The 26,369-nt window shown below is 36.6% G+C and overlaps 1 protein-coding gene across 4 annotated transcripts in view; it reads right to left on the bottom strand.

Annotated features, from left to right (window-relative positions):
- Nucleotides 1–26,369, bottom strand: part of SMOC2 (SPARC related modular calcium binding 2) — a 267,516-nt gene that overhangs the window by 41,762 nt on the left and 199,385 nt on the right. For all 4 annotated transcript variants that reach the window (XM_069852261.1, XM_069852258.1, XM_069852260.1 and 1 more), the window contains 2 exons: nucleotides 25,613–25,687; nucleotides 233–419 (listed from right to left, as the gene is read on the bottom strand). In XM_069852261.1, the coding sequence (XP_069708362.1) occupies nucleotides 233–419; nucleotides 25,613–25,687 (262 nt within the window). The remainder of the gene's footprint in view (nucleotides 1–232; nucleotides 420–25,612; nucleotides 25,688–26,369) is intronic.

The raw sequence follows: 26,369 nt of genomic DNA, 5'->3' as shown, positions 1-26,369 counted from the left end.
AATATAAAGTAAAAAAGAGGACTAGGAAAGTAAAACTCCCATGACATTGCAGTGAAACTGTTCAGGCATATGGCCTTAACTTTTGATGGCTCTTGGAAACATTTCACTTAATCTTCATAGTGGGAAAAAAAACTATGTAATTCCACCAGCAATAGAAGACTACATGCTAGCACATGGACACTAAGGTATCTTCTCACAACAGCTTTTGAGCATTGAATGAGTATTGCCTTACCTTGTTGATGTACCAGGGATGGGACGTCCCGTATCCACCAGAACACACCAACAGTAGCCTGTGGAAGGGTGGCACTGTACTGGTTTATAGAGGCCACCCTGAGCACATTCTGGAATGAACACATTGTCTTTCTGGGGCTGTTTAGCTTCCTCCAGGGCTGACTGAAGTTCTTGATCACATGAGGATGCTTTGGGAAGGAAAAGAAAAAAATACTGAAAAAGCTATACAGAAAGCACCTGCTAGATTTATCAAACGGGGTTTCCACCTTTCTTTGATTGTATAGAAGTATTGTATTTGAAGAGCTTGCTAGAGCTAAAATTCCAGTTACATCATGTTATCCGTACAGTGTTAGGAACTTTAGTTTCCTTTTCATGTAACTGCTTCATAATGCATTCCTAGTAATATATAAACACCCTCTTTCCTACACTGGATATAATCAATAGATAACCAAATATTTCTCTGCCACCTTAAAAAAAAATCCTCACCTACTCCACAGTCCCTAAACTACTCTTTCTTTTCAGAGGGAACAGTAAAAATCCTACTTTTTATGATTCCTTTTATGAATTATTCATCTAGACATTCATTTAGATGTTTATATTCTGCTCTTCCTTTCTAGTTTTATAATAACCTCTCAATACAGTGAAAATTCTTCCACATTCTTTTCTGATGATTCTGGTTTCGATGATCAAACATCAAGAAAAAGAGATCAAACACCAAGAGATAAAACATCAAGCTCTGGAGATCAAACACCAAGAAAAAGTAATGCATTTTTATCTCTGCCTTAACAATATGTCCCAGATCTTTTCTGGATGCGAGATAAGTTTACATGTCTACTCATTTCTAGCCTTTACATGAAACTATGAACCAGGGGATCAAGAGAGATAAATAAATGAGTTAGACTCTCTACTTTACCCATTATTTCCACAGGAACCTTAAAGCCAGTCTTTTATCACATGAAATTTAGATAGTTAATAAACCTTGCCAGCTTCTTTTAAATGCTGATCACCAAAATAAATGAGACTTCCGATGCAGGGGAAAAGGTGGAAGGAAGTTCAACACCTTCATCCTTTAAATAGCATACACATAGTGGTCTGGTTTACAAAACAAATTTGTTCCAATCCACATAAAAGGTTTGAAAACAAGTGTATCATTTGCAAACTTGATTACACGGCACAGATGGAGTGTTTTTTTCAGTTCTTTGGTTGATCCCCTCCCTTTTCATTTCATACAGTATTTGAGCAGGATGGCTAGATAAACTGATTTTTGCATGGTTTTGTCTTGGTCTGCCACTGACATAATCAGAGACTGAATAACTCTCCAACTATCAGTGTTTAGATAATAAACTCTGCTTAGAGAATCAGTGCAGAGAGGACAGAAAGCCTCTTTTAATAAAGGGAAAAAGTTAATCACTTGCATGTTAAAACCTCCACGGAAGTAGCTATGGTTTCACAAATTGGAAATTCATCATCAACATCCTCTAAGACTGGGCAAAATAAATCTTTCCCTCAGTGAATCTGGATTATGATTAACCAGTTACAAGGTACAAGAACCCTGGAAAACACATCATTTGCCTTAGTTGTTCAGTTCTTATGTTTTGTGTATAATCAAGCAGAAAGGAGCAAACAGGGTGAAGAAGCTACAGTAAGAGGGAGGAAATTGCTACTCTTTAAACTCCACTAAATTCTCATTCATGCTGATAAACCTTGGGACCATCCCGTTAGCTAGTGACCTCTCATTTTACATCGCTGTAACTAACAACACAATCTGGCAGATGTGCAGGTATTATTATCTCTCATAAACCCAGAGCAGCAATAAATTTTTGTGTTGTCAGCTTTGTTTAGAAAATACATCACTGTACTGAGACTATATTGTCAGGTCATCCAGACAGGCAAAAATGTAACAGCATGAAGATGTGTGATGGAGAATTCCCAGTGAAGAAGCAGATACAGACTATTTCAGCAGTGAGGACAAGCTACATCACCTAATTTCTGGGCAGTTCTAATTTCTACAGATTGAAACAACCATCAAAGGATTGCACTGCTGGATCAAAACCACTGGAGTCATGGGTCAGTGCAGTCACTTGCATTGTGATGATTTCAGAGCAGGTGTTACAGGCTAAGATAAATGGCCTTTACTCTCCTGTGGGGCTTTCCAAGGCAAGGTTTTCTATAAGCAGCTGCTCCAGCAGAAAATTGTTTCTCATGCATTAGGCCAGGTTTATATCAGTCTTTTTTTTGCCCTATGGCTGGTAAGTACAAAGAAGTAGTATTACGGGAGAGATGTCAAAGGATGTTTGCAAATGTGGTTTATGACCTTAGGAGGGACAGTCAGAACACTGGTGAAACCTGACATTGCAAGTGAGAATGAAAACAGGAAATCCAGTGACAGTAATCAAAGGAAGGTTTAAACATAAAAATGAATGTTCTTAATAGCAAAAGTATGAAAAATAGCCAAATAAAACAGGCTTCATGCCAAACGCTAAGGTAAGTCCTGTAATTGGGAGGACTTTATTGATGAAAAAATATGCCTATGAAGAGCAAGAATCAGCACAGGCATTCAAAACAAACAAAAAAACCCCACCTATATAGAAGAAACTGTTATTTTCAGGAAGGACTTTCCCTTTCTTTGAACCTTTAATTTCTTCCTCTACTTCTACAGCTGGGAAATTGTAACAAAAAGAGGAGTTTATTATTAGTTGTAAATAAATTGTCAGATAAAATATAGATCGTTTTTCATCAATTCAAAAGGATATAAATCAGCCTGATGGATCTTATGTCTGTCAGTTCTCTATGCACCAAATGACTGAGCCTTATCACTTATCTGCTGAACCTCACTCATTAATTTTATTCACAAAAAGTCCAGAATAGTTTATTACTTCCCTTCCTTGCTCAAAAGCTAATGTGCTACCAGGCAATATGCTTCATGCTTTAATACATTAACAATAAAAGGAGGACCAGGGAGAATATTCAGTCCCTATTGGATGCAAATGGAACAACTGTGACAAACGATGAGGACAAGGCTGAGGTACTTAATGCCTTCTTTGCCTCAGTCTTTAATAGTAAATACCCTACGGAAATGCTTCATCTTCTGTCAATGCGAAGCATATCAAGACAAATACAGTGGATAAGCTTCACATACTGCCTAAAGTCTCGAATCAGATGTTATTGCTAATAATGAATTCTCCCTAAAAAAACAGTCTGCATTTCAATAAATCAAGTTATTTTCCATGAACAGAAAAATGCCTCAATAGCAGTAGGGTATAACTCTTATTACAGAGCATTGTGTTAGCAGTTTATAATTTATTTATTAGAAATAAATCCTTATTTAGGAAAGACTCGATTTATTCATTTTTGATGGGTCACTTAAACTGTTGATTAATGTTTACTAGGGGAAGGAGAGAATAACTAGGAGAAATTATGTGGCTTTTCTGGAAAAGTCATCCTGAACAAACTGGGTAACTGTGTGTCTTTCTGTAGCATACCTAAAACACCAAGCACTGTATTATTTAAGGTACGATAACCATCTTGTTAGTCTTGTAACAGGAGATGTTTCAGCGCTTATATCAGAAATTCTGGCAATTGTTATGCTATGTCTTATCACAGCTTCTCCCAACATGTGGAATTTTCATGATTACAATTTCTGTATTTAGGTCTAAATTTCAGTGTGTTCGGCAGAAACAAGTTGCCCAGTCTGCAGAAAACTGTGAAGGCATCTGTATGCTACTTTAACATATCCTGCCACTATACAAACATTTCCTTTCAATTTCCTGAAGCCTAAAATGCAAATATGGCAAACAGAATCCATTCCGAGAAATTTTGTTTTCACTTAGTTGCTTCTCCCTCTATCTCATTACCATAATGAGCCACGAAAAGTCAATTTAGACAATAAAGGGATCTTTTATTCATGCTTGAAGCTCAATGTACCTATAGGAAGCAGGTAACACGAAACCTATGAATAAAAATACTCCAACAGGAGATACACATGCTCTGGAAGAGTGCAATATAACATTAGAGACAGTTAATATTGCAGTTCTTCCATGTTTCTTGGAAGATATACAGGCAGAATATGTTCATGTCCAAATTTCAGTATAGAGAGACTTAAGTTGTATGACTCTTTCTGCTAAGTAAAATGTTACGTAAATCATCTGTCTGTCCTAGTTAATTAAGCCTGATTTAAGTAACCTGTCAGAACACTTCAAATATTGATTTAAACAAGTTATGTGCTAGTTTATTTCAAAACCATAATAATTAGAACGGAAAAATAGTCTTCCTATTGACACTCATTCAACCCTTGAACAAATTCACATCTCAAGGAGATAAGAAATTTATCCATTTACTTAGGATGAAACATTCTTGAACCACTGAACTTAACAGATCCCAAGAGAACTCATTGCAATGTGTTTTTATATTTTCAACAAGTATTCATAATCTTCAAATTTCATTGAATGGATTTCCATTTAGAGTACACCAGATTGTATTTTCACATATGATCAAAAATGTTCAGCCCAGAAAGGAAGTGGGATAATTTCTATTCAAGCGCTTATCTTCTTCCAGAAAAATTTACATTGCCTGGATGGCAAAATGATCCATTACAGCATTGGCCCTCTTATTCCTAACTCCAGCAAACAAGCATCCTCAAGGTAAACTAGAAGGTTCTTTACCTGTTACTGACCAATTTCATCACCCAGAACATATCATGTCTGTTGCTGCTAAAAATGCAGCATAAAAGGAAGCATGTCAGCTAATAAAAATGGAAAAAAATCCTTAAATGACTTCATTCTGTTGAAGGAGAAGTGTAGGTCCATAGCTTCATATTCTTTCAGGGTTTCCAGACTGTGTTTAGCCTTCTGTATCAGGAGAGATTCCTTCACTGAAGAGGCAGATGAGGTGATATAATGCAGTTTAAGACGCCAACTTAATATCCTTTATGAACAAGAAGTTATTTTCGCATCCATTCTGGCCAGCGTACAGGCATCTTACACTAGACTTTCCTATGAAACCCTGCTCTTACAAGAATTTGCCTGCTTGATCTCTCTTGACCATTTCAAATGAACTCATCTTTTAACAGAAATCAAATGCAGCTCAATTCTACAAAGAAATGCAGGAACATTCTTGTTTCTGATACTAACTTCTTATAAAGATCATTCATAAACCTAAGTCAAAGAGTATTTCCATGGTGCAATCTTCCTCCAGTAGAAATCCGTGAAAAAATACTCACTAAATTCAATGGACAATACATCAGTCCTCATCTAAATATATTCACATCAAAGTATGTTTCCAATTAAGCCTAATATTTGTTCATAGACCAAGTACTGATTGTAAGGAATAAGTAACAATAAACGCGCAAATCTTAGTCCCAATATCTAAGACTAAATTACGGCATTAATACTCATCTGGCACCATGTTTTGGTTTATATTATGTTCAGATATGCATCAGCACATGAGTTCTCAAGGCCTGGAGAAAGCTGGCAACATTCCTACCCCTACTTATTCTTGTTTATGAAAACTTGTGGGAATCAAATATTTCAGGCCCCTTGTGTGCATTTGCAGAGTACTCTCAATGTACAGCTGATCACTATTTTGCACTTTTGGAACTCGGGTAGATGATTGTGGCTAAAAAAAACCCTCATGGTTTCAACATAGCCGTAAAGATTAATGTATGTAGTTTACTCCACTGAACAAAGTAGAATAAATCGCAGACAGATGGTCTCATGTATCTATGTGGTTTCATATGCAAAGACATTGCAATGTACAAGAAAGATCATCTGGAAATGCACTAAGCCTATTGAAACCAAGATCCAGAACACAAAGACACCCAGCTCCCATTTAGCATTACCTGAAAAGAACATGACCACAGCCAACACACACCATGATTTTCTTAATTTTTACTCGGGGTTTGAGTAGCTAAGTAGCACTAGGTCAAATCAACACCTCTGCAATACATAAATTCTGGTTCTACCAACAGGCAAAAGTTTGCGGACCCGTAAGATAGAGATCTCAGATGAAAACAGGATGACTTGCTCATTAACCAAAATCCAAACCCACTTCTCTGTTGCATTTTTTTAAAGAATTTCTGGTTTAGGGAAGGTTTTGCACACAACTCTGCAATTCTTTATTATTATTAAAATCTGAAATACTAGGAGTGCTGTGAGAAAGACTAACCACAAGATTGTAAAAGAAAATGAACTGGTTCGCCACAAATGCCTGTTACTTTAGAATTTTGTTTGTTTGCTTGCTTGTTTGTTTATTTTTTAGCCCAAATTCTTGGTTAAATAGATGAGAAGTATTATGTGAGTATTCAAATTTCTCTTCTCCAAGAGTTATAACTAATTTAAAGTACTCAATTATTCATTAATAATCCTGTTCCTCCTGAAGTTCTCACGCTGCCACTGTACAGATTATAAGGGATCAAACTAGTTACCTGGTTTTAAATTAAATGTAATTTTAAATTTTGCCATTCTTCTTTTAGTGAATAAATCAATAGTGTAAGATTTGTCCAGTGACTTGATGAAAACTCATTGAGGAACCAGTCTTCATTTTCAAGCATGACAGAATCTGGCTCTAAATGTTTAAGTATGCACATTTACTCTTCCTGTAGATAACTAACATGAAGTTAGTATAAATTATATTATATCCAAGTTATTCCAAAGATGCATTTTGCATTAGAGCCAAAATGTACATCCTGAATATCCTGAGTCAAACATTTACCATACCATCTATGAAATGTGAGAAAGCAGTGGACCAAGAATAGATAATTTTTGTTAAATCTTTAACAGCAATATCTGAAAATGATAACAAGCCTTTGCAAAGTGGATTGCATTAGCCAGACTGTTTACATTACTCTCTACACTAGGTCTTCCAATGCAACCTTAACACAAATCAAAAATCCTTTTAACCATCTGGTCAGTCACATGGCATCAGGCTTCACAAGCAGAGTAAAAAATCTTCCGTTCTTCTGAGGAGATGAGGTCCTTCATCTCCTTTGCTCAATGAGTTGAAGACATTCACTCAGTTACAAGACTAAACAAGGACAGATTATCATCTCCAGGTGCTCTTGCTTGACTTTGTTAACTTTGCTCCCCTAAAATAAGAAAATACTGCACCAAAGTCTGCCTTATCCTGCAAGGATACAACCCAAAGCAGTTATCGGCCAAACAGGTTGACAACAGTTTTCCCACGAAAGAGGAAACATCAGTTTCTATTATTTCTAGATACGGCTGTCTCACCTTGCCAAAGCAGAGCAGCACTATAGCATTCAAACTGCAAAACCAACCAATAAAAAAAAGGCCACCACCCAAAAATATAGCAATAGAATATCACTGACTTTTTCCAAACACAGTGGCTAGCTGGCCAGTTTGCTATAGCAATCTAATGGCTGATTCATTAAACAAAATTGCGCAAAGCTACCATTCCTGCTTTATGAGTATATTGACCAGCAAATGTTAGTCTGCAGCCAGTGGAAAAATCTCTCATTTTTAAAGAAATATTTGAAGTGAAAATAAAGCTGTTCCATTTTTTCCACAGAGCTGTGAAAATTAAACTCCTTGCCAGGTGAGCTTAAGTATTTGTTTGAATTGCTCTATTAAAAATTAGAAAACAAAATTTGCAAACGGCTGTGCCTGAATTCATAATTTGGTACTTAATTAAGCCAGCCACCTTACAGGAATGTTTATCAACCAAGTGCTTTCCCTCAGTGAAGCAGGAGTCATTTCTATTTATCATTTGGGAAACTGAAATACTTAGTCAGGATATGACTTTGGATACCTCACCTAATTTCAGAGGTGCACGGTGGCATCATTGGCTGCAGTGTGTGCCACGTACCTGCCATTGCTACACACTGTAATGCTGTTGGCACTGTGCAGTGTTTTCCAGCCTTATTACTTAAGTCCTGCCTGAGGTGGCTGCACTGTGTCTACACTTTATTTTCTAAGTATCAGCTCACTTCCAACCACTTTACAGACAGCTCCCCTGGATATAAACTTATTCAAGATGTAAACCAGATTAACATAAGAATCAAGCTGCCTTTTGTTTATTTTTTTCATAATTCATATGATTGTTGCATAATTCATTTCTTTGTTTCATTACACCGCCTACTACAACTGCAGTGCTTGCCATGTGGGCTGCACAGCCAGCCCCCCAAACAGCCATCTCAACTCCTTGCATTGGCATGTGAGACAGAAACTGCCTCCTCAGGCCCTGCCAAGTTTTTTGCTCACGTGAGCCCTGAGAAAGCACAACCTTAGTAGGTATTGCCATGCTCTGTCATGATTTCTTCACAGAAAAAGGAGCGTAACTCTAGCCTGAGCTAGACTTCCCTAGGTTCCCCACTCACAGGAGATTTGCCCTGCACAGCCACCCCCTGCAACACGCTCATGTACTCTGCAGCTCGTCCATCTGTGTCCCACTTCAGCACTGCTGGTGGAAGACTCAGCGATAAAAGTGTAGTGGGACTTCTGATTGTTATTCCTCTCAGATTTCACTGTAATAATCTCAGACCACAGGGACATGAACCCTGGCTGCTGCAGCCCATCGTAGCCAGAAAGGCTTCTGACTGGTTTATGGGAACATGATCTGAGGGGCATAATTAAAAAATATGCAGATATATTAAAAAATGGAGGATGTTATTTTGCATTCAGATAGTTCTCCTTTACATGTCTCAGAGCATCTTACAAAACGTTCAACACGCACCTCTGTCTAGCTTATAGCAGATGAGATAGGTATTACAAAATGTTAAGGATTTGGCACTCTGACACTGATGCAGAGATTAAACAAGCTGTTAAAACAGAAATTCTCCTTTCTTCCTCCATGCTTCAGGGAGTGTTACTTTGACAGCCATAATGCAGAATTTTATGCTATCATCATTCTCACTGCCTCTTCTATGGCTAAAATCAAACTAACGCTCAGAATATAACTGCACCCTTAAAAGCTAATTAATAACAGACGAATTTAAAAGTGTCTACTTTTATACTGACTTGCTCTTCATCTTGTCAAAGAGGAGGCAGTAAGCAGGTGGAAAATAGCATGCATATTATTACTCATGTCTCTAATTACAAGAACGGTGTTGTGCAATGAAAAGTGTTTTAACAGAGCAAGAAGCAAATCCTGTAAAGTGCCATCATCTATTGAGTCACACTGCTCCTGGAATGCATTAACTCTTGTCCTCAGTATAAGATTTCATGAATAGCGTGAACACGAATCCTGGTCAAAAAGTAATTCCCCTGCTCTAACCCTGCACAAATCTGAAGGCTCCTCTTAGATTAAATCATGTACAGGTCTTTCGCTTCAGAACATTATATCCAAACCACACTATTTATATAGCAACTAAGAAGACAGTATTTGTAACGGGGGGGTACAGAATTCTGATAGAAGACTATTTACTGATTTTGGCCAAGTTTTGCGTGCAATAAAAAGAATGAGCCAAAGAAGAGTATAAGCCAATAAGATTATTCGAATATTATTTCTTTGAGCTCCAACAAGTTTTTATGTAGCTCTATCTTTTTTTTTCTCATATGGCCATGATTAAATAGCTCAGATTGTGCTTTGTTTTCAAGAGAAAAGCCAAATATTTGGGTTGGCTTTACCTTCAAACTTCAGAGAAAAACAAGGACAATGTTAATTAAAAATAAAACTGCTAATTCCACCTTGCTTTCATCTGTTTTCAAATAGAAATAGTTCTCTGAAATGGAGATAATGCCAAATATGGTGTGATAGTAAAACATCTCTACGCTTCTGAAGGATGGAATACCCCCATCATCATGAATATCCCAGGCCACGATTTCTTCTCCAGTAAACTAGAATCATTTCACTGTAGGTAGCAGGGATCATCAACCAAAAATTCAGTTCCTTGCATACCCAGAACAATTTTAAAGACTTCTTAGATGATACACAGTAGCAAAGTCAAAGACTTTTTCAACCAGTAAAATTAGAATTGTGAAGTGTGGCTAATGATCGTTAACCTTTTACAGCGCAGTGTCATATGGATACTTTAATTGCTCAGAAGATCATTAACGTGTGCAACTTACCACACAAATGATCTGTATCAACAGAAAAAGCTTCATATAAATACTTTCCAAAAATCCATTGTGTGTGAGAATAAACAACAAGTTTCAGAAGTGTTATTTTTTTAAGTGTTTCCTTAGTATGTTTCCCACAAATATTTTCAAATCTTTCAGATCTGCTTCGATTCTGTCTCCCTACACACACAGACATCTACCTCAGGCCTCATTTATTTTGAAGCTTTCCATGACAAACAGAAAATCCAAAGGATAGGTTTTGGCAGAACTGTTCAAATAAAACAGATTCTAAATATTTAAATTTTCTATATAACCAGCATCATGGGGAACAGCAATGTTGGCATTCAGTCACCTAACAGGGAAATGGTTTTATTATAGCTCATGTGAAGACACTTCTGTTGTTCTTTCTACATATTATTCATTGTGTGCTTTGTCTTTTTTAATTTGTGGAGATTAAAGGTTGTTTGATGGCTTGAAAATAATGAAAAAGGAAGCTCAGTGGATTATGGTCCCAGGAGACTGTGAAGTTGTTAAAACCAGAGTTGGTGCTGATTAAATCTGACTATTGTTATAAAGCATTCTGGACCAAATCAATCAACCACTGGCATTATTAATGAAGTCCACAAGGGCCTCCACTGGGGTGTGTTTTCATCAATCAGAAGAAACAAATAGAGCCTAAATCAGGGTGGGGAAGCCTGTGTATTTACAAACTTGCTTGCCTTGGGTCATGCTTTTGAATAACTACAAAAGAGTCCCATAGCAAGTACTATTGACTACCAGGAATTTTTCCTCATACATGTAGGCTCATTTACGTAAGGATAACATGGAGGTAAAGACACAGGCTCTCTCCTGCACCAGCATTACAGGCACCCTTGTTCTGCTTTTGTTCTACATATATACTTATTGCAACTGTACAATGGCATGTACAGTTTATAGAAAGGAGGGGATGAATCCTTGAAGTTGTCAACCATTCGCAAGGAAAAAGGGTGAAAATCCAACATCATGATCTACATGACTGAAACAAAGGAAACAAAAAACTAAACTAAAAGGCAACAAGTCTAGATGACAAATTGAAATTGAGAGAAAGGGTTTAGGTTCACTTAGAGAAGTTCAACTATTTCTACTGAACAGTATAACACATTTTTCTCCACTTCCACCTCCTATACTATACAAGTGTCCAAATTTCCTTCAGTAGCCCTGTACTAGACACTACATCAACCATGTCTTCACTGAAACTTTTTCTTCTGCTTACATTGATCTGTCCAGAATGCAGCAGCCCTCCCAGAAGCAGAGCCAGGGTTAAAACTTTGCAGTTCCTGGCTAGCTGTCCCAAATAAAAGCAATGAAATCATGCTATCTCTCTGCTCTAGCTGATGTCAGATGCTTTCACATACAACACTTTATAAGCTGCTTAAGTCTCCCCACTGGCATCCTGAGGAAGTAAAATTGGCATAGAATGAGCACCAGTCATTCAGACTAACAGTGTTGGTGTTATAACACTTGCATGGAGTTTTATTTGAAAAATGAAAATTGACTTCCACAAAAAATCTCACAGCCTTGATGACAGAAACATTCTTACCTAGAAAAGCACTGGATTAATGCTGATAAAATTCTTCTCTAGCTTTAGGATCAAACACCTAGTTGCTCCCCAAGTCTGGTATCTTTCAGTATCCTGCAGTGTAGATAGAACAACTGGACAGCATATCCCTGAAATGGTCTCTGAAATCCCACAGAGAAAGGTATCTTTTCAGGCTCCCTCAATTTAGGAATCAAACTCTCTGACCTGCACTCTTCAACTAGTCACTCCTAAGAACTCTCAGCTTGGTTTTGGAGTGACTGCATTTTCAGAATAGACTACAAATTCATAGCATGATCTACATTTATTCCTTGGTTATTCTTCTCATAACTCATCCACTTCATGCCTTTTGATACAATAGTTAAAAGGAGAAGGTGGAAGAATAGAGAGATAAGAAATCAGTGTTACAAGAAAAGCTTAAACAGCAGCATTTGAGACTGAACAATGATACCTAGGCAAAAATTGAGAAATATGCAGTGAAGATCAGCTACTGACAGAAAAGAATTCAGACTGCAAAGAAAGGAGTAGAAACAGAACAGGGAATTCTGTGTGTGCAACCAAGAGTGAGGATGATTAACTATGCTAGAGATAACAGAGCCCATAAAATTATATGAAGCTCCCATAAAAGCAGATATGAAAAGATGAATTAAGCTCACTGATAGTATTCTGACCCACAAACTTCCTTTCTCAACTGTACATGGGACAAAAAGATCTGAAGTGAGGCATTTTTCCTCTAGCCTTTCTGTGGGCAGGGAACGCTCCATATAAAAGACACAGGTTCATTTTGACAAGTGTATGGAGAAGGTGAAAGCATTCTTACATCCTTGAAGCTAGCACTGTGGCTGGTGATGTGGCATTATATTCTCAGACATGCATGAAGCTATTCATGAACGTTCAGTGCTTCTGGAAATGACTTTAATGTGCAAAACATATCATCTCATCTGGAGAAAGTTTTACATAAGTTTTTATGTTTTAAGTTTTACATAAAGGTAATAAAGAGAAAATACTTTGTTCCCTCTTTCAGATGCCAATATAAGCAGTAGAGCCCTTTTGCTGACAGCACATGCATTAAAGTCAAGAGGAATTCCAGCTATGCAATAGCAGCAGGGTAAGGGTAGACTGCCCTGTTAGCACTGATCCCGCAGACTGATGTACCACAGACTAGCTACATAAAGAAATGAGTATGCACTGTGTTTCCAAGTGAGACAATAACAGCATCATCAGTCCTGTGCCACTAATATCCTCATTTAGAGAAAAATTAAAAGAAAACTAAAAAAAATAACCCTCCAGGCCTGATTCTCTTCTCTCATCAGGCTTCCAATTGCATTATCTTTCTAACTGCAGCAGATTCACTCCTATTTAAATTGGTCTGAGTAAAATGAGGCTTCATGCCTGCTGAAACAATACCATCTCCTCCTGCAGTCATTTGCTATTACTATATGGGACTGTTTAATTAAAGGAATGAACAACAGGATGTGTGACTACATTAGAAGTCACTGTTTTGTATTTGGATGTTTGTTAGAAAAGGGGGGAAAGTGACCTTTCAAATTGACGTATATACTGATATTTTTGGCATTGCTGCTTTTCTATTCTATCATCTGAAAGTAACTAAAAATCGTGTCCTAAAAATGATCTCAAATTGTTTTTTAAATGCAATTAGGAACTGCAAAATAAATAAAATTCTAAGTCCCTTAGGCTAGGCAGGATATAGCATTTATTCAGCCAAACAGGTGAGTGATGAGAATAACGATTCTCTCCTTACCTTCATGCAATAAAGGGCTATTCAGATTGTTGCTTTAGCTACATTGTGGGAGTTTGGGGAAAGTCTGAAAGGAAACACATGAGGTCAGAAGTCACTTACACTTCTTCACCTGAAACCAATTAGTTAAGTAAACCAACAAAAATGGTCCCTATGTCCTTGCCAGCCAGAATAATTCGGCACAGTGCTGTTGTGAAAGAAGGATGAAATGCACCAAGACAGTGCAAAAGTCATGAAGCTCTGCAACTAACTAATCACACTCCAGACTTAATTAAGAATCTCCATTGTAATAAAGTCTGTGGATGAATTCACTAAACAACAAGTAAACCTAATCAGACAGGATCAACCCTTGTCAGCCCTTGCAGTGATGGGACTGTGCATCAATTGAGACCTGAAAATTTGGCCTAATGACTGAGAGGGCACGCTGTAGACATTCAAAATTTCTTACAATTTGAATGTGGACGGATCCTGAAATCCTGAACTATTTTCTACTTTCTAGTCAAAACTGTACCTCTGCTTTTGGGAACACAAGAGGCATTCATTTGACTTTATGCTGCTCTTCCCATACACTGAACATCAACCAGCCTATTACTTCGATCTAACTGGGTGCACTGGAAAACAAATTAAGGCCATTAAAGGTCACCCACATTTGAGGACTTTATATATTTATAATGCATTCTAGTCCAACAGAAACTGCATCTAAGCAGTCATCTAAATAGAGGACAATAAAAGTCATTTTTATAAGCTGTCATTACTCACCGAAGGACAATAAAAGTGGTAAGTTTTAATAACATTAAGGTCTCACTGGAAAACTTTAGAACAAGGTAGCCCACTGTTTCAATGACAATAATATATTTTGTTCATAGCTTGTTACGACTGTAATAGGATTGGTAGAAAAAAATGCATTGTGACTGTTTTTAAATAAAAAGATGCTTTTCATTCAAAGTGTTTGTTTTTCGTAAAAAAACCCATGATTTTTAATGAGAATAAAACAAAACCAAAACCAAAAACCCACGAGTTGTTTCTTTGTGTTGAACTTCCCAGAGAAATACAAAATCCAAGATGCTTACAAGTTTCCTGAGGTATCTCTGAGTTTTTTTAAAAGGGGAGACCATTAAATCCTGCAAGCACAGTCAGCCTAAGCACCCCAGCCCCTGAAGAACTAAATAATGAAGTTTCAAAATTACAGGTTCTACAAGGCATTACAATGTCCAGTCAAGATTTTGATTTTTGAGCCAACAGTATTCAGCTTTTTGAAGCCTTGCTTGTTGTTTAAATTTTCATCTTGAAAATACAATTTTTTAGCTAAAAATTCATATATTTTCAAAAAAGCTCCCTAAGGAGTCTATTTTTTTCCCAAGAAGGCTATGTTTTCAACCAGTTTGGTATATTAATCTTTGCTCTCTCTTTTCTCTTATGCTTTTGAAGACAGCAAGAGAATTTAAGATCTGAAATTTAATTTACAGCCTTAATCTTATTTAAACATAGTTTTATTTGTGGTTGAATGCAGATACTTGGCCTGCTGTTTTTAAACTAAAACAGATATCAAAAACAGCTTAATGAAAAACAGTGGTCTGTCTCTTCAGCCACTGCTTCTTCTCCAGTAACACAGGAATATAGTGCAGTATGGCAACAATAGTTAATGTTATTTCTAGGCAGTGCAGAGCGCAGGGGTAACATAGTGTTAGCATTTGTCTGGAACAGTCTGTTATGAGACAGGTCAGAGCATGATGGACAGGGTGGAGTGAAGAGGAAAGCAAGCCAGTAATAATACAATACTTGGGGTATACACAACATTTTGCAGATGAAAAGATCTCAAACTGTTTTTAAATACTTTAGCAAAAAAATTTGACTAGAAAAGGTTCCCTTGTATCCATTATGACCTTTGGTGTGGCTTTTTATGGAAAGGAGACTCTACACTGGTCCCAAACAGAAAAAAAAAACGGTATATTGCTTTAAGGGCAGGTTAGAGGAAAGGATTCATGGATGACAGCATTAACCTGGGACCTTAGCAGTCCACTAAAACAGATGCTGCAGTAAAAGCTTGGATGGATGTAATAGCTGCATTGCAGACATGTGGGGAATGTACAGGTTTTGGAGAGAATTCCACTCCTCCCAGACAAGTCCCTGTAGAAGTTTAATTTCTCTTGCTTATGTACCAAATGGAAAACACTAACATTAATGATGAAGCCTGAAAAAGGTCCTGCATTACATGAAGATTTTTTTCAAGAAGGAAAAAGCCAAGAATTTATTGGAAAATAATTAAACAATGAATGAACTGTAACTGTAACACAAGCTGTCAGGTTTTTTTTTTTTCAGAGAGTTTGTTCAGAGATACATGGTTTCACAAATAAGAAAGTTCGAAGTCATAGGTGATAAATCATCCCATTGAAATCCCTCCAAATTTAAATCACTGTGACTGCCCATAACCTGATCTAACAGGGAACATCTAGAAATGAATTCAGACTGTCAAAAATGTATGTCAGGAAACTGAGGTAAAACCTTGAAACCAGCTACCAGGGCTGATTCATTTCACATGGCTACCAGCCCTACCATGTTCTGTATTTCCATTAACAGCAGTCAGGCCAGATCAAGCAGTAGAATTTCACAGAACACATAAGATATTAACAGGGGAATATTTTTCCATAAGTGTTTTTGGCTTTTTTAAAAGACTTATTAATCAATTATTGGAAAGGTGGACAGTTGGTTATTTGAGTTATCTTCATGGAAGAATGACAAAATTGCTTTCCTCAGAACAGTCTAATCTGTTTTATAAAATTAGAATAACCTTGCCAAAGCATCTCATTGGATGACTTTGATTAAAATTAAGAGCAACAGTTAAAATTTTGGGTTTCTTAACCTTAGTATTTTCAAGAGTTTTTATCAGCTAAAAGATGAATTCATAACTAGTTCTTAACTTCATAAAACATAGGAGAGAGTTTAATGGATATCCTTGAAATAATGGAATCATTCTCTTCACCATCTATTCCAAACAGAGTTTGTTCCTGTTCAAGAGCATAACTACCAATTTATTAAAGTTTTGAAAACATGAGACACAAAGCTCTCTGACTTTGCAGATATTTGTTTCATTTTGTTATACATATTTTTTACTGACTTGACCTCAACAGTAGTATTAGATTCTTAAAGTTTCTGGAAAAAAAACAGGACAATTATTTAGATTCCAGTTTGCAAATTTAGATGCCTAATTCTATATGCCAACTCTTGACCTGGGCCTCCTGCCCAAAAAAGTGTATCAGAATCAAGAAAAAAATTACCTTTACGGTAGTGACAACGATATGCAAAAGTTGCTATCTATGTTCACTGCTTTCAGGGTTGTTTACTGGAGTGATGGGCAGGGAAGGGAAGGCATGTCTGTATGGTACATGGACATTTTCTCCTAACTATCAGGTCATTGGGATGATGATGGAAGGCCTGGAAGCTCTTACTGTTGACCCTGCTGTACTTCTAATTGCCTGCAAAAATGTGGAAGACCTATCTCCTATATTCTGCACAGCAATCATGCTACAGCCATAGCCAGACATAGACCAAGACTGTCTTGACTGGAATGTTTAACTATTTCCCAGAAAAATTATGTCTTCAGACATGAGCCAGTCCAATATGTTTCTGTGCATTAACATTATTGTTTTTGCAACTGTCATTAAAATATAGACTGTTAGCCCAACATCCTACTTAGTATTTATGAAGCTTATGGATGCTTTTATGATATTGCAATCTGATGTCTGGTAAATTGTGGAAATCTGTGGGTATGTGGGGGATTGCATGTTTAATGAATACAGGAGTACTTCAAGCAGGACTTTTGTGTCATTTAGTTGCTGCAGAAAGTAATGTGATGTAATTAAAAATGGTCAGGAAAGATTACTATCTTTTGGCATCAAATTTTAACACATGTGGTAAAACAGAAATCATCAACATTGCATAAACCAGATATTTTCTTTATTTTTTCTTTTTTTCTTCCCTACCCCCACACCCCAGTGGGAGTCCAATAAAAACCTGGAACATCCTGAGTATAAAGAATATTAATTGAATCTAAAACAGAACTCTGTTTTTTTTAATGGTTTAGAACGAAGGATCTTCCCCTGTAGTGGGAGGAAAAAAACTGGAAATGTCAGTGCTTGATCTTTATAAAAGTTTTGAACTAATATGTAAAATCTAAATGAAGATAAAGGAAAATGCTTGTGAAATGGATTATTAAAGATACGACAGTACTATAATAAGCATGATCTTGCAGCCTGCAAATTTAGACTGTACCATAATATCCAAACACTATGGGGAGGTCTGGAAAATTTTTATGAAGAGCAATTTTCTTCACAGGTGAGGAGGGTGACAAGTATTGTCCTCTCTTTGTGTAATAGCTAAATAAGACTAGGACATCATTAAAAAATTACAAGTAAAACATAAAGACATAAATTTGGAAAATAAGACAAAGATTAGAAACTAAGTCAATCATTGGCCCTAATGGTGTGAACAATCAGTAGTTTCAAAGTTACCATGTCTTCAGCTACCAAGGCCTTTTTAAAACAATACTATTCTGAAACTAGTCTGCTTCTTGACAAAAAAAAATAACAAAAGAGTGGAAAAGGAGAAAAAAGAACTACCTTCTCCTCTTCAAACTATTTAAAAATAAAAATAAACCAGTAGGTGATGAAATGAGACATGACAGTGCCTCACACCTATCCCTCCTGAACAGTTTCTTAACAATGCTGGTTTTATAGTAAAATATAAATCAGATATTACAGTTCAATCCAAATAACTGAGTTTGTTCAGGAACTCTAAGGGGAACATTTAGTAAGTCGGAGTGAATCCAAAGATTCTGAGGAGGCATTTAGATTGCCAGCCTGGAATGTTCCAGTCCTCCTCTGTATCAGTTTTTCTTACTAAACTTCATCACAATGATTTTTAATTTATCTTCCATGCACACCTTGCTGAGATAACAGGCCAAAGAGAAAATATTCTACCAGCTGATGTCTTCCAGCACCCACAAATTTCAAAAGGCTCAAACCACAGATCTGTGGCCATTACAAAATATTCAGAGTTTAGCTGTAGATGTCATGAAAAGATGCTAGTTCCTTTTCTTGCACAGGGAATTGACCTGTAGATGAGCCCAAGTGATAAAGTTCACATCAATAATATCTGGATTTGAACTGTTCAAAATTTGGCAAAGTCTGACTGCCCCTCTCTAACGGACTGAGCTCTCATTGACAGAATTCATGTGTGGACTTAATAGACAATTGCTATGTGTGAAGAGTTATTTAAAATCAATAGTTCTGCCCTCTGCTTTCCTTTCATGGTTTGAATTGAGGTTCTTGGGGCTCAGTTCAATGCCATTTCAGGTATTCCGGACTACGAAACCTACAAGTCAGAACATGAAAGCTATCCAGCAGTCTGTCAAATCTCCTAGCCCATGTAGTTTTCAGATGCCTGTATTTCCACAACTTATTCTAATGTTCTTGGTTTCTCCAGCTACAGCTAATGGGTGCATTTATAACATGTTTGGGAATGCCAATCCCATCCTTGGGTGTGGCTGATACCTCAACAACAGCTGGAAGGCAACACTGTCTTTAGGGCCAAAATGAGGCAATAATCAAGAAAAAAATCCACTGTTTTTCCTACGCAATTCAATGGTGTTCAATTAATAAACTACTTCTATTGAGGCTATTTTCCTATGCTAAGATATATTATATACTCATTTAAACTTAACCTCTGCATGTCCAGTATAGGCATAACGCATTCAGAGTGAGAGGAACTCTTTGGACATATGTACCTCTTCACCTGCCCCTCCTTTAATGCTGAATGAGAGCAAATTTGAGAAAAGAAGATTGTCCAGGGTTCTTCAGGACAACCCAAGACTTACTAGGAAGCCCTGCTGAAAATGGAGGTAATAAGCTTTTAGAAATCTTTTCACTCTTTCCTGTGTTCTTTTCTCAGTTTCTTATGATATCCATTTTGATCTCCTTGTATTATAACTCATTCCATATCCCAAATCTTCACATTGTGAAATAAGTCTAATTCAAAATAGTTCTAGAAAACTTGTAACTGATGTGCAATAAATATGTAACTGGGAACAAGTAACAGGATCTTATTTTTTTCTTGCTATCTCACACATCTTCAGCTGCAGGTAATGTATCTTCAGTCACTATTAAAAGTAACATCTGTAAAATGTAACAATTAATGCGAATAAATACAAAGTCACTAAGCTGTTAGTCATTTTCCTGTCTATAAGTTACTCATTTTCCAATGCTTAGAAAGGAATAGCTATCAGAAATCATGTGATTGGGCAGACACATAAACTTTCACATTTATTTCCTTTGAAAGAATATGCTAGTTTTGTGTTTTTCATGCAGGCTTTTTTTTTAATTTCAGGACTGAGCTTTGCCAGGATAGGCATAGCAGGAGGATATTAGCCAGGTTCAATTTAGAATGAATATGAGCATTGGAGCAGAGAACAAGGTTTGTCTTCATTCTTTGCAAGAAGATGACTTTCAGGGAATGAGCAGTGTACAGGGATCTCATTGGAGCAATTGCCTCTGAGAAACAAAACAAAGCAATCTAACAAAACAGAAACCTCACTGGCAGCCAAAATGGTTTCCATGTGAGAAAAAAAAATCATATATACAAATGCTTTAAAGCAGTCAGATGACAAGGCAATAAAAACTGCATTCAAAACTTAGCATGTCACTCTGTCACACTAGTCAATCTTACTGGCAGACTTTGCCAACAGATTCAGACTATACAGACAAATAAATGAAAATAGCTATTTGATATAAAGACACATAATTGCTAGTCACATTATCACTTTGAATTCCCTATTTCCCTTCTATTAAGTATATATTCATGGTAGATATTACACTGTTTTCATTTGCATTTGCAGCCACTCTACACTACATCATTGTGTGTGCACTTCAATGTTCACCCAGAAGGCATTTGGAGAATGGAACTCCTGTTGGATTGAATACTTTGAGCCTAATTGATAATATCTTGTAACAGATTTTTAAAGCCTTGAAATGATGGTCTGTAGTAAAATGCCAGCAATAAAACAATACTCTGTTGTGTCAGAAAATTAAATAAAATACTATGTGACACTTTTATGTGTGCACATTCAAATTAAAAAATGAAACTGAAGATGACTCTATACCACCAGAATATCCAGGCACAGTGGCTGAAATCTGGGCACTCTTGAAGTCACTAAAGCTATGTTTTGAGGAGATAATGAATTCTGATTTAGGATTCTCCCTTATGGATGAAAATTGTCATCATCACATGATTCACTACTTTTTGCACAGATGTCTTAATTTCTACAGCCTGACCCTGCCTCAGCAGGCTTTATGCTAACACACAGTTTCCTCTGGGTGACCCTATTTAATGCTGGATCATGTATGGCTTGTCCACTAGCAGCGGCTTGAAGCATATAAGCATGATTCTGGCAGACAGCATAAAGCTGGCACAAGCACTATATCACGTCTGTGCCTGATCCAGATGAAATGTGAACTACTGGATGAACTAGTAGCATGCAGTCAGAGCATGAATGGCTGTTCAACTGCTGTCTGGGAGTACTGCCATTGACTATCAGGGGCCTTAATTTTCTACCCAATCATTACATACATTTAAAATTTAACACATGAAGCAAACTTAAGTTCAGTATTATGCACAAAGAAATATGACAATTTCTTCCTGTCTTCTATTTTTCTAGCCATACCAGATTATCAACAAAACAACCGTCAATTTTTTAATCATTTCACAATGCTTATTAAATAAACTACACAACTGATCAATGAACATATAAATCATTAGTGCCAATAATGCCATACTATGCAATCTTTAAGGAAACAGAACACAGAAGTATTAATGATAAGAGAAAAGAACTAACAGAACAGTAAATCCATGAAACTGACCGCATCTTGGCCAATTACATGTTATTCAACCCTGGCTATTTTAACTTCAATTATATTATCACCAGAATCTCTAAAGACTTTAAGAGCATATGTAAGTATATTCCAGATTATGGATGACTTTTTGCATTCTGCGTTTGAAAATTAATGACATCTCATACTTTTATTTATTCTCATGTGTGTGCTGTACAGATTGTACTTAGAAATTTCTCAGCATTGCAGATTTTTTTTACCATTGACAATAGTATCAGTTAAACTCACCCAATTTATTTTTCATGGAAGTGCTTCCACAACAGACTAATAGAAAAATTTGTCTCTTAAATTCAAGCGAACAAAATAAATCCTGTTTCACTGGCTGTTGTGAAAACGAATAAACTACTTTTCCTTTGCCAACCCTCAAACTCCAAAAAGGGCATACATCCTCTGAAAAATGTCACACTTGCTTCCCAAGAATCCCACAGGGATATAAATAGCTGGTAGAGTAGATGTAGCAATGAGAACCTAAGAGATCTACAGTCCAACCTGACCCTTCCTCAGGGAACTGCATTTTCCCTGTTAGGTGACAGGAAAGTTTCTGCACTGTCATGTATGCTGTGTCATGTGTGGTGTTCTTCACCCACATCACAGTTGAAGTTAAAGCAACTGGTAACTTTTGAGGACATAGTCCAAAATACCTAGTTTCTTCAAGACAAAAAACTTTCTCTACTTCTGTTCTCTGATCTTTACAAAACACTAAAGCTCTAAAAGAATACTACTTGAATTTTCAGCCGATACTGGGGCGGGATTAAGTTCATCTAAAGTAAAGATACCTTCATATGGCTAGAGATATAAACTAGTCACTGCACTCAGTAACGTTCAGTTATCTAGTTAGCTGGCCGTGTGCAGGTGTCGGCTTTAAAATGAGGTGGACTGCTTTCTAGACACCACTGACCACACTGACTGCGCCGCCACAAACTACAGAAGGAATTTAGACACCAAGTTCACATATAGACAGCAGAATGTAGGATGCTACACTTTGATGCCTCAGTCGGAACCCATGCAGTCCTACATTCAGTGTTTTTGATGTATTACTGCTTATTTTTGCTCTCTGTTGCTGTAATTACAATTTTTTTCAATCTGATGTGGCAAACCCATAATATTTTCTGTGAAATGGAGGAAAAAAAAATGTGGAGCATGGGGGTAAAAAGAAATCCAGAAGAAACAAAAAAATGGCAAAATACCTGAAAAGGCATCATGGTATATATAAAAAACATAATCTCAGCAAACATTGCTATGTTAGCAACCCAATGCATACTTTTTTCCTAATTCTGTGAAGAAAAAGTCTTTTAAAAAATTTTGAAAATCATTTTCAACATACAAAGAGAGCTAAATTTGAGATGTCTCTACCCAAATCCACCAGTTTAAATAGAGCTATTGTTACATGACCCAATGTTGATGGTGGTTTTGCCAACAGTAATATTTTGTTATCAAAAGCTAGTAGGTTTAATATCACTCTACAAAAGCCTTTAGTAAGCAGCAAAGGTCTATTTCTCTGAACCAAAAAAATAAGAACATGCACTAGAATTCTTAATAGAACATGGATATGTAATCCAGCAATTTCACGCCCTGTATCTGTAAGTCTCCCAAACGGCATGCCTCTGTGCTAAATTAATTTAGGCCTATTTAATCCAACGAGAGCACTGATAACTAATAGAAACCAGTTTCCTGAGCCATTATTTTCTCTCCTCTAAATCCTAAAAGCTTATGCTGATTTTACTAGCTAATTATAACTGGCAGTTCATTTGCAGAGTAGCAAAAGAAAACTACTTCAGGATGAATACAATAAACTTAATGTATTCATTTTGACTCACAATCTCCTAAGGAGATTGATTTCTCAGGATGAGGCAAGTTTCTTTATCACTATGACTTGTTGACTATGACATATTAGGACATACTCAGGGAAAAAAGCAGAAAAAAATAAAAACAGTCAGCTTTTAAGTAGGATATTTGAAGTTTGCCTGAATTCTTTAGCATTATTTTTTTAAGTTAGATTCTACAGGCAGGGCTAGGTCATAGTGTTATTTGCACCTGAAAAATTTCTTGGAAAGCCCTTGGTTTACTATACAGCAATAAAGGAAATTTAGCCCATAACTAATTTTGGTTTCATCTTTTGTTTTATAAACATTGTTCATATGCAGACATAAATTCTCCTCATTTTACTCAAACATATTTCATTAAGTTTTCTTGTGTTTGTACGACCAAGTCTGAATCAGAGTTTAATAAGCAAACTGAGTAAAGAAGACATTTGTATTTATCCTTTATATCGAAGCCTGGGTGTCCAAAGGTGGTCAGTTTACAATCCACTGGAATCAGTCATAAGGTCCTTCCTGTTCCATACACACAGCAGATCCAATTTCATTCGCCATGGATGATGTTCCTAAAAGCCTTGGCACTACTCTGGGAGATAATAAGGGGAAAATCTAACCTAATTTTTTCAAGACCTTAGAAGACCTGTTTACTCAATATCAGTGAGGTTCAGTCATCAAACAACTTATAAATATGCAGTTGTTGATAATAATTACACTTTTTTGAGTTTGGAGGAGAGATACTGCCTGGTGCAACTATGAAGACACTGTTTTCAGCACCTAGACTCATCTTGATTGATTATGTTATATTACATATACAAGAGAAGAAACAGCAGAGAGAGCAGTTATCCCTTCTGGCACATCAGGTATGCTTACAAATCAAAGCAAGGCTGGCTATGTAATGTCTGCTTCACATGCTTCTACTAGTTCAGGTATGGCACCTTAGCAAGTCCTGACGTTAGAAAATCCAACACAATTATGTTTTTGATGCTGATACGCTTGAGCTACCAATCATAAGACAGGTAGACTACACTCCTTGTTTCTTATCCTTTGTAAATATGTCTTTAGATGGACTGGAGGTTATAAGCTCCCTGTAACAGACTTGCCTCTTCTTTGGTGTTTTTCTAATTTGTGCATGTGCGTGTTGAAGCTCTGGCTTCCAACAGCTGCACTACAAACTCAAAAATTCTTGCTTTAAATCTAGTCTCTAGCACTGTAAAAATTAAATAAACACTCCTTAAAGTAAAATATTTCTACACACATATTTTACACAACAGAAATCCCAAAAGAATTCTGTTCTTGTTAACACTGACTAAAGAAATGACAGAATAAATCTCCAGCACGAAAAGTGTTTGCTTCAAACTCGTTTCTACATTGTTTAAAGTTCTTTCCTTAAGTGCCTATTGGAACCTGAAGGTGAGGAAAAATCATTAATAATTATTGCTGTGATGTTAAAAGTAGCTTATATAAAAATCTGGAAACCTCCTAGTAAATATATGTCTGTCTCTCAGTTTATTTCATTGGAAGGAAGGAAGGAACAGTGAGGAAAGCATCAAAATTTATAGTCCACCAAAGCACTGAACCTTTCTGAATAGTTTAGAGCCTTCAGTCTTAGGACATTTGCCTGATATTCCTAGTCCAGGTTTACAGAACTCAGTTCTGAACAGTGATTAAAAAAAAGAAAGCCAAAATTTAATAATTCTAAAAAAAGGAAAATAAATTAATCCACAGGAAACTGGTGATCAGTTTGTAAATAACAAGTGAGTGATGTAGTAAAAAGCAGGTAACACTGTCTTTCCAATTTCCTGTTAACTGAGCACTTCTTCCTGATGAGAGGTAGCTTTTTTTCAGGTTTGCCTAAGATTTACTACTAAACACATGTAAATCACCTGGCACTTTCCAAGTGCCTTCTTGCTGCACATTTCCCAGAAAAAAAGAAAATACACTTAGATAAAATAGAGGCAGAGATTTAAAGATTATGCAAAAAAATAAATGTTAGATCCATTCACAGATGCAAACAGATGTAAGCCAGAGACCTCACTGGAGTACTGTCATTTTACACCTAGCAAAGCCTGGCCAAAAATATTTCCATATAAAAGGAACATATGATGCACAGGCCTACAAAATCATCAGAATGCAAATCATTATGCTGGTATCTTAAGATGAGAGTGGAAGCATAACGGTTGTTAAAACAGCTCTCACTTGAATGGCTTCAGTTTTCACAAAGCCCAATGCATGTTATGAAAGGAGCTTGGCAAAGTAAGAACAACATAAGCTCTTACCTGAGTTTTTATTGGTTTTGTTTTGTCTACTCTTTACTTGTTCAGTCCATAAGGTAGGATAACGAGAAGCTATATCTAGAAAAAAAGACAACAGAACAAAGTTTGCAGCTGAATAGTAAGTGTCTGGTTTTAAAGGCACATGGATCTAAAAAAAAGCAGGCCACACTGGTTTCTATTAGGACAGTTAAAATCTTTATTTATGCAAAAGTATGAACAGTACCTTCCTCATCCAACTCATACAAAAAGCTGAAATAAATATTTGTAGATTAAAATTATGTTTTCTTGGAATAAAAGTCTCCCAGTGTGGACCCAAAACATGTAATAACTTCAGATCCAATTCCATGAGATCTGTAGTGACTGGTAGGGCAGCCACAATAAAGAACTATCACTGCTTGTGGGCCTTGAGCTTTCCATTTACCGAATTTCCCAGAGGCAAATAAGCCTGACAAAACATCAAATTTAATACTACCAGGCAATATGATGAGAACAGATTTTTTCCCCCTTAACTTCCTTATTTGGCTATACAGTTTTAATCTGCACTCTGGCTCAAGTTTAAAACCTGTCTCTGTCCTGAATAGTGCCAATTAAAATTGCTAATGTCAAACTCCATAGCTACAGTATCACCTCAAAACTATCACACAAAATTTGTTGCTTGTAAGTAAAGACTCTATTGAGTTCACTGTCTTTATCTGGAAAATGATAGAGATGCTTCCAATTTATTGCAATTTCTTGCAACTACCCCAGCAGTTGCCCTGAC

This window comes from Phaenicophaeus curvirostris, chromosome 2, assembly GCF_032191515.1.
Source record: "Phaenicophaeus curvirostris isolate KB17595 chromosome 2, BPBGC_Pcur_1.0, whole genome shotgun sequence".
In the NCBI taxonomy this organism is placed as follows: Eukaryota; Metazoa; Chordata; class Aves; order Cuculiformes; family Cuculidae; genus Phaenicophaeus; species Phaenicophaeus curvirostris.
The sequence above is the reverse complement of the archived record's forward strand: the minus strand, read 5'-3'. Positions and strand labels throughout refer to the sequence as shown.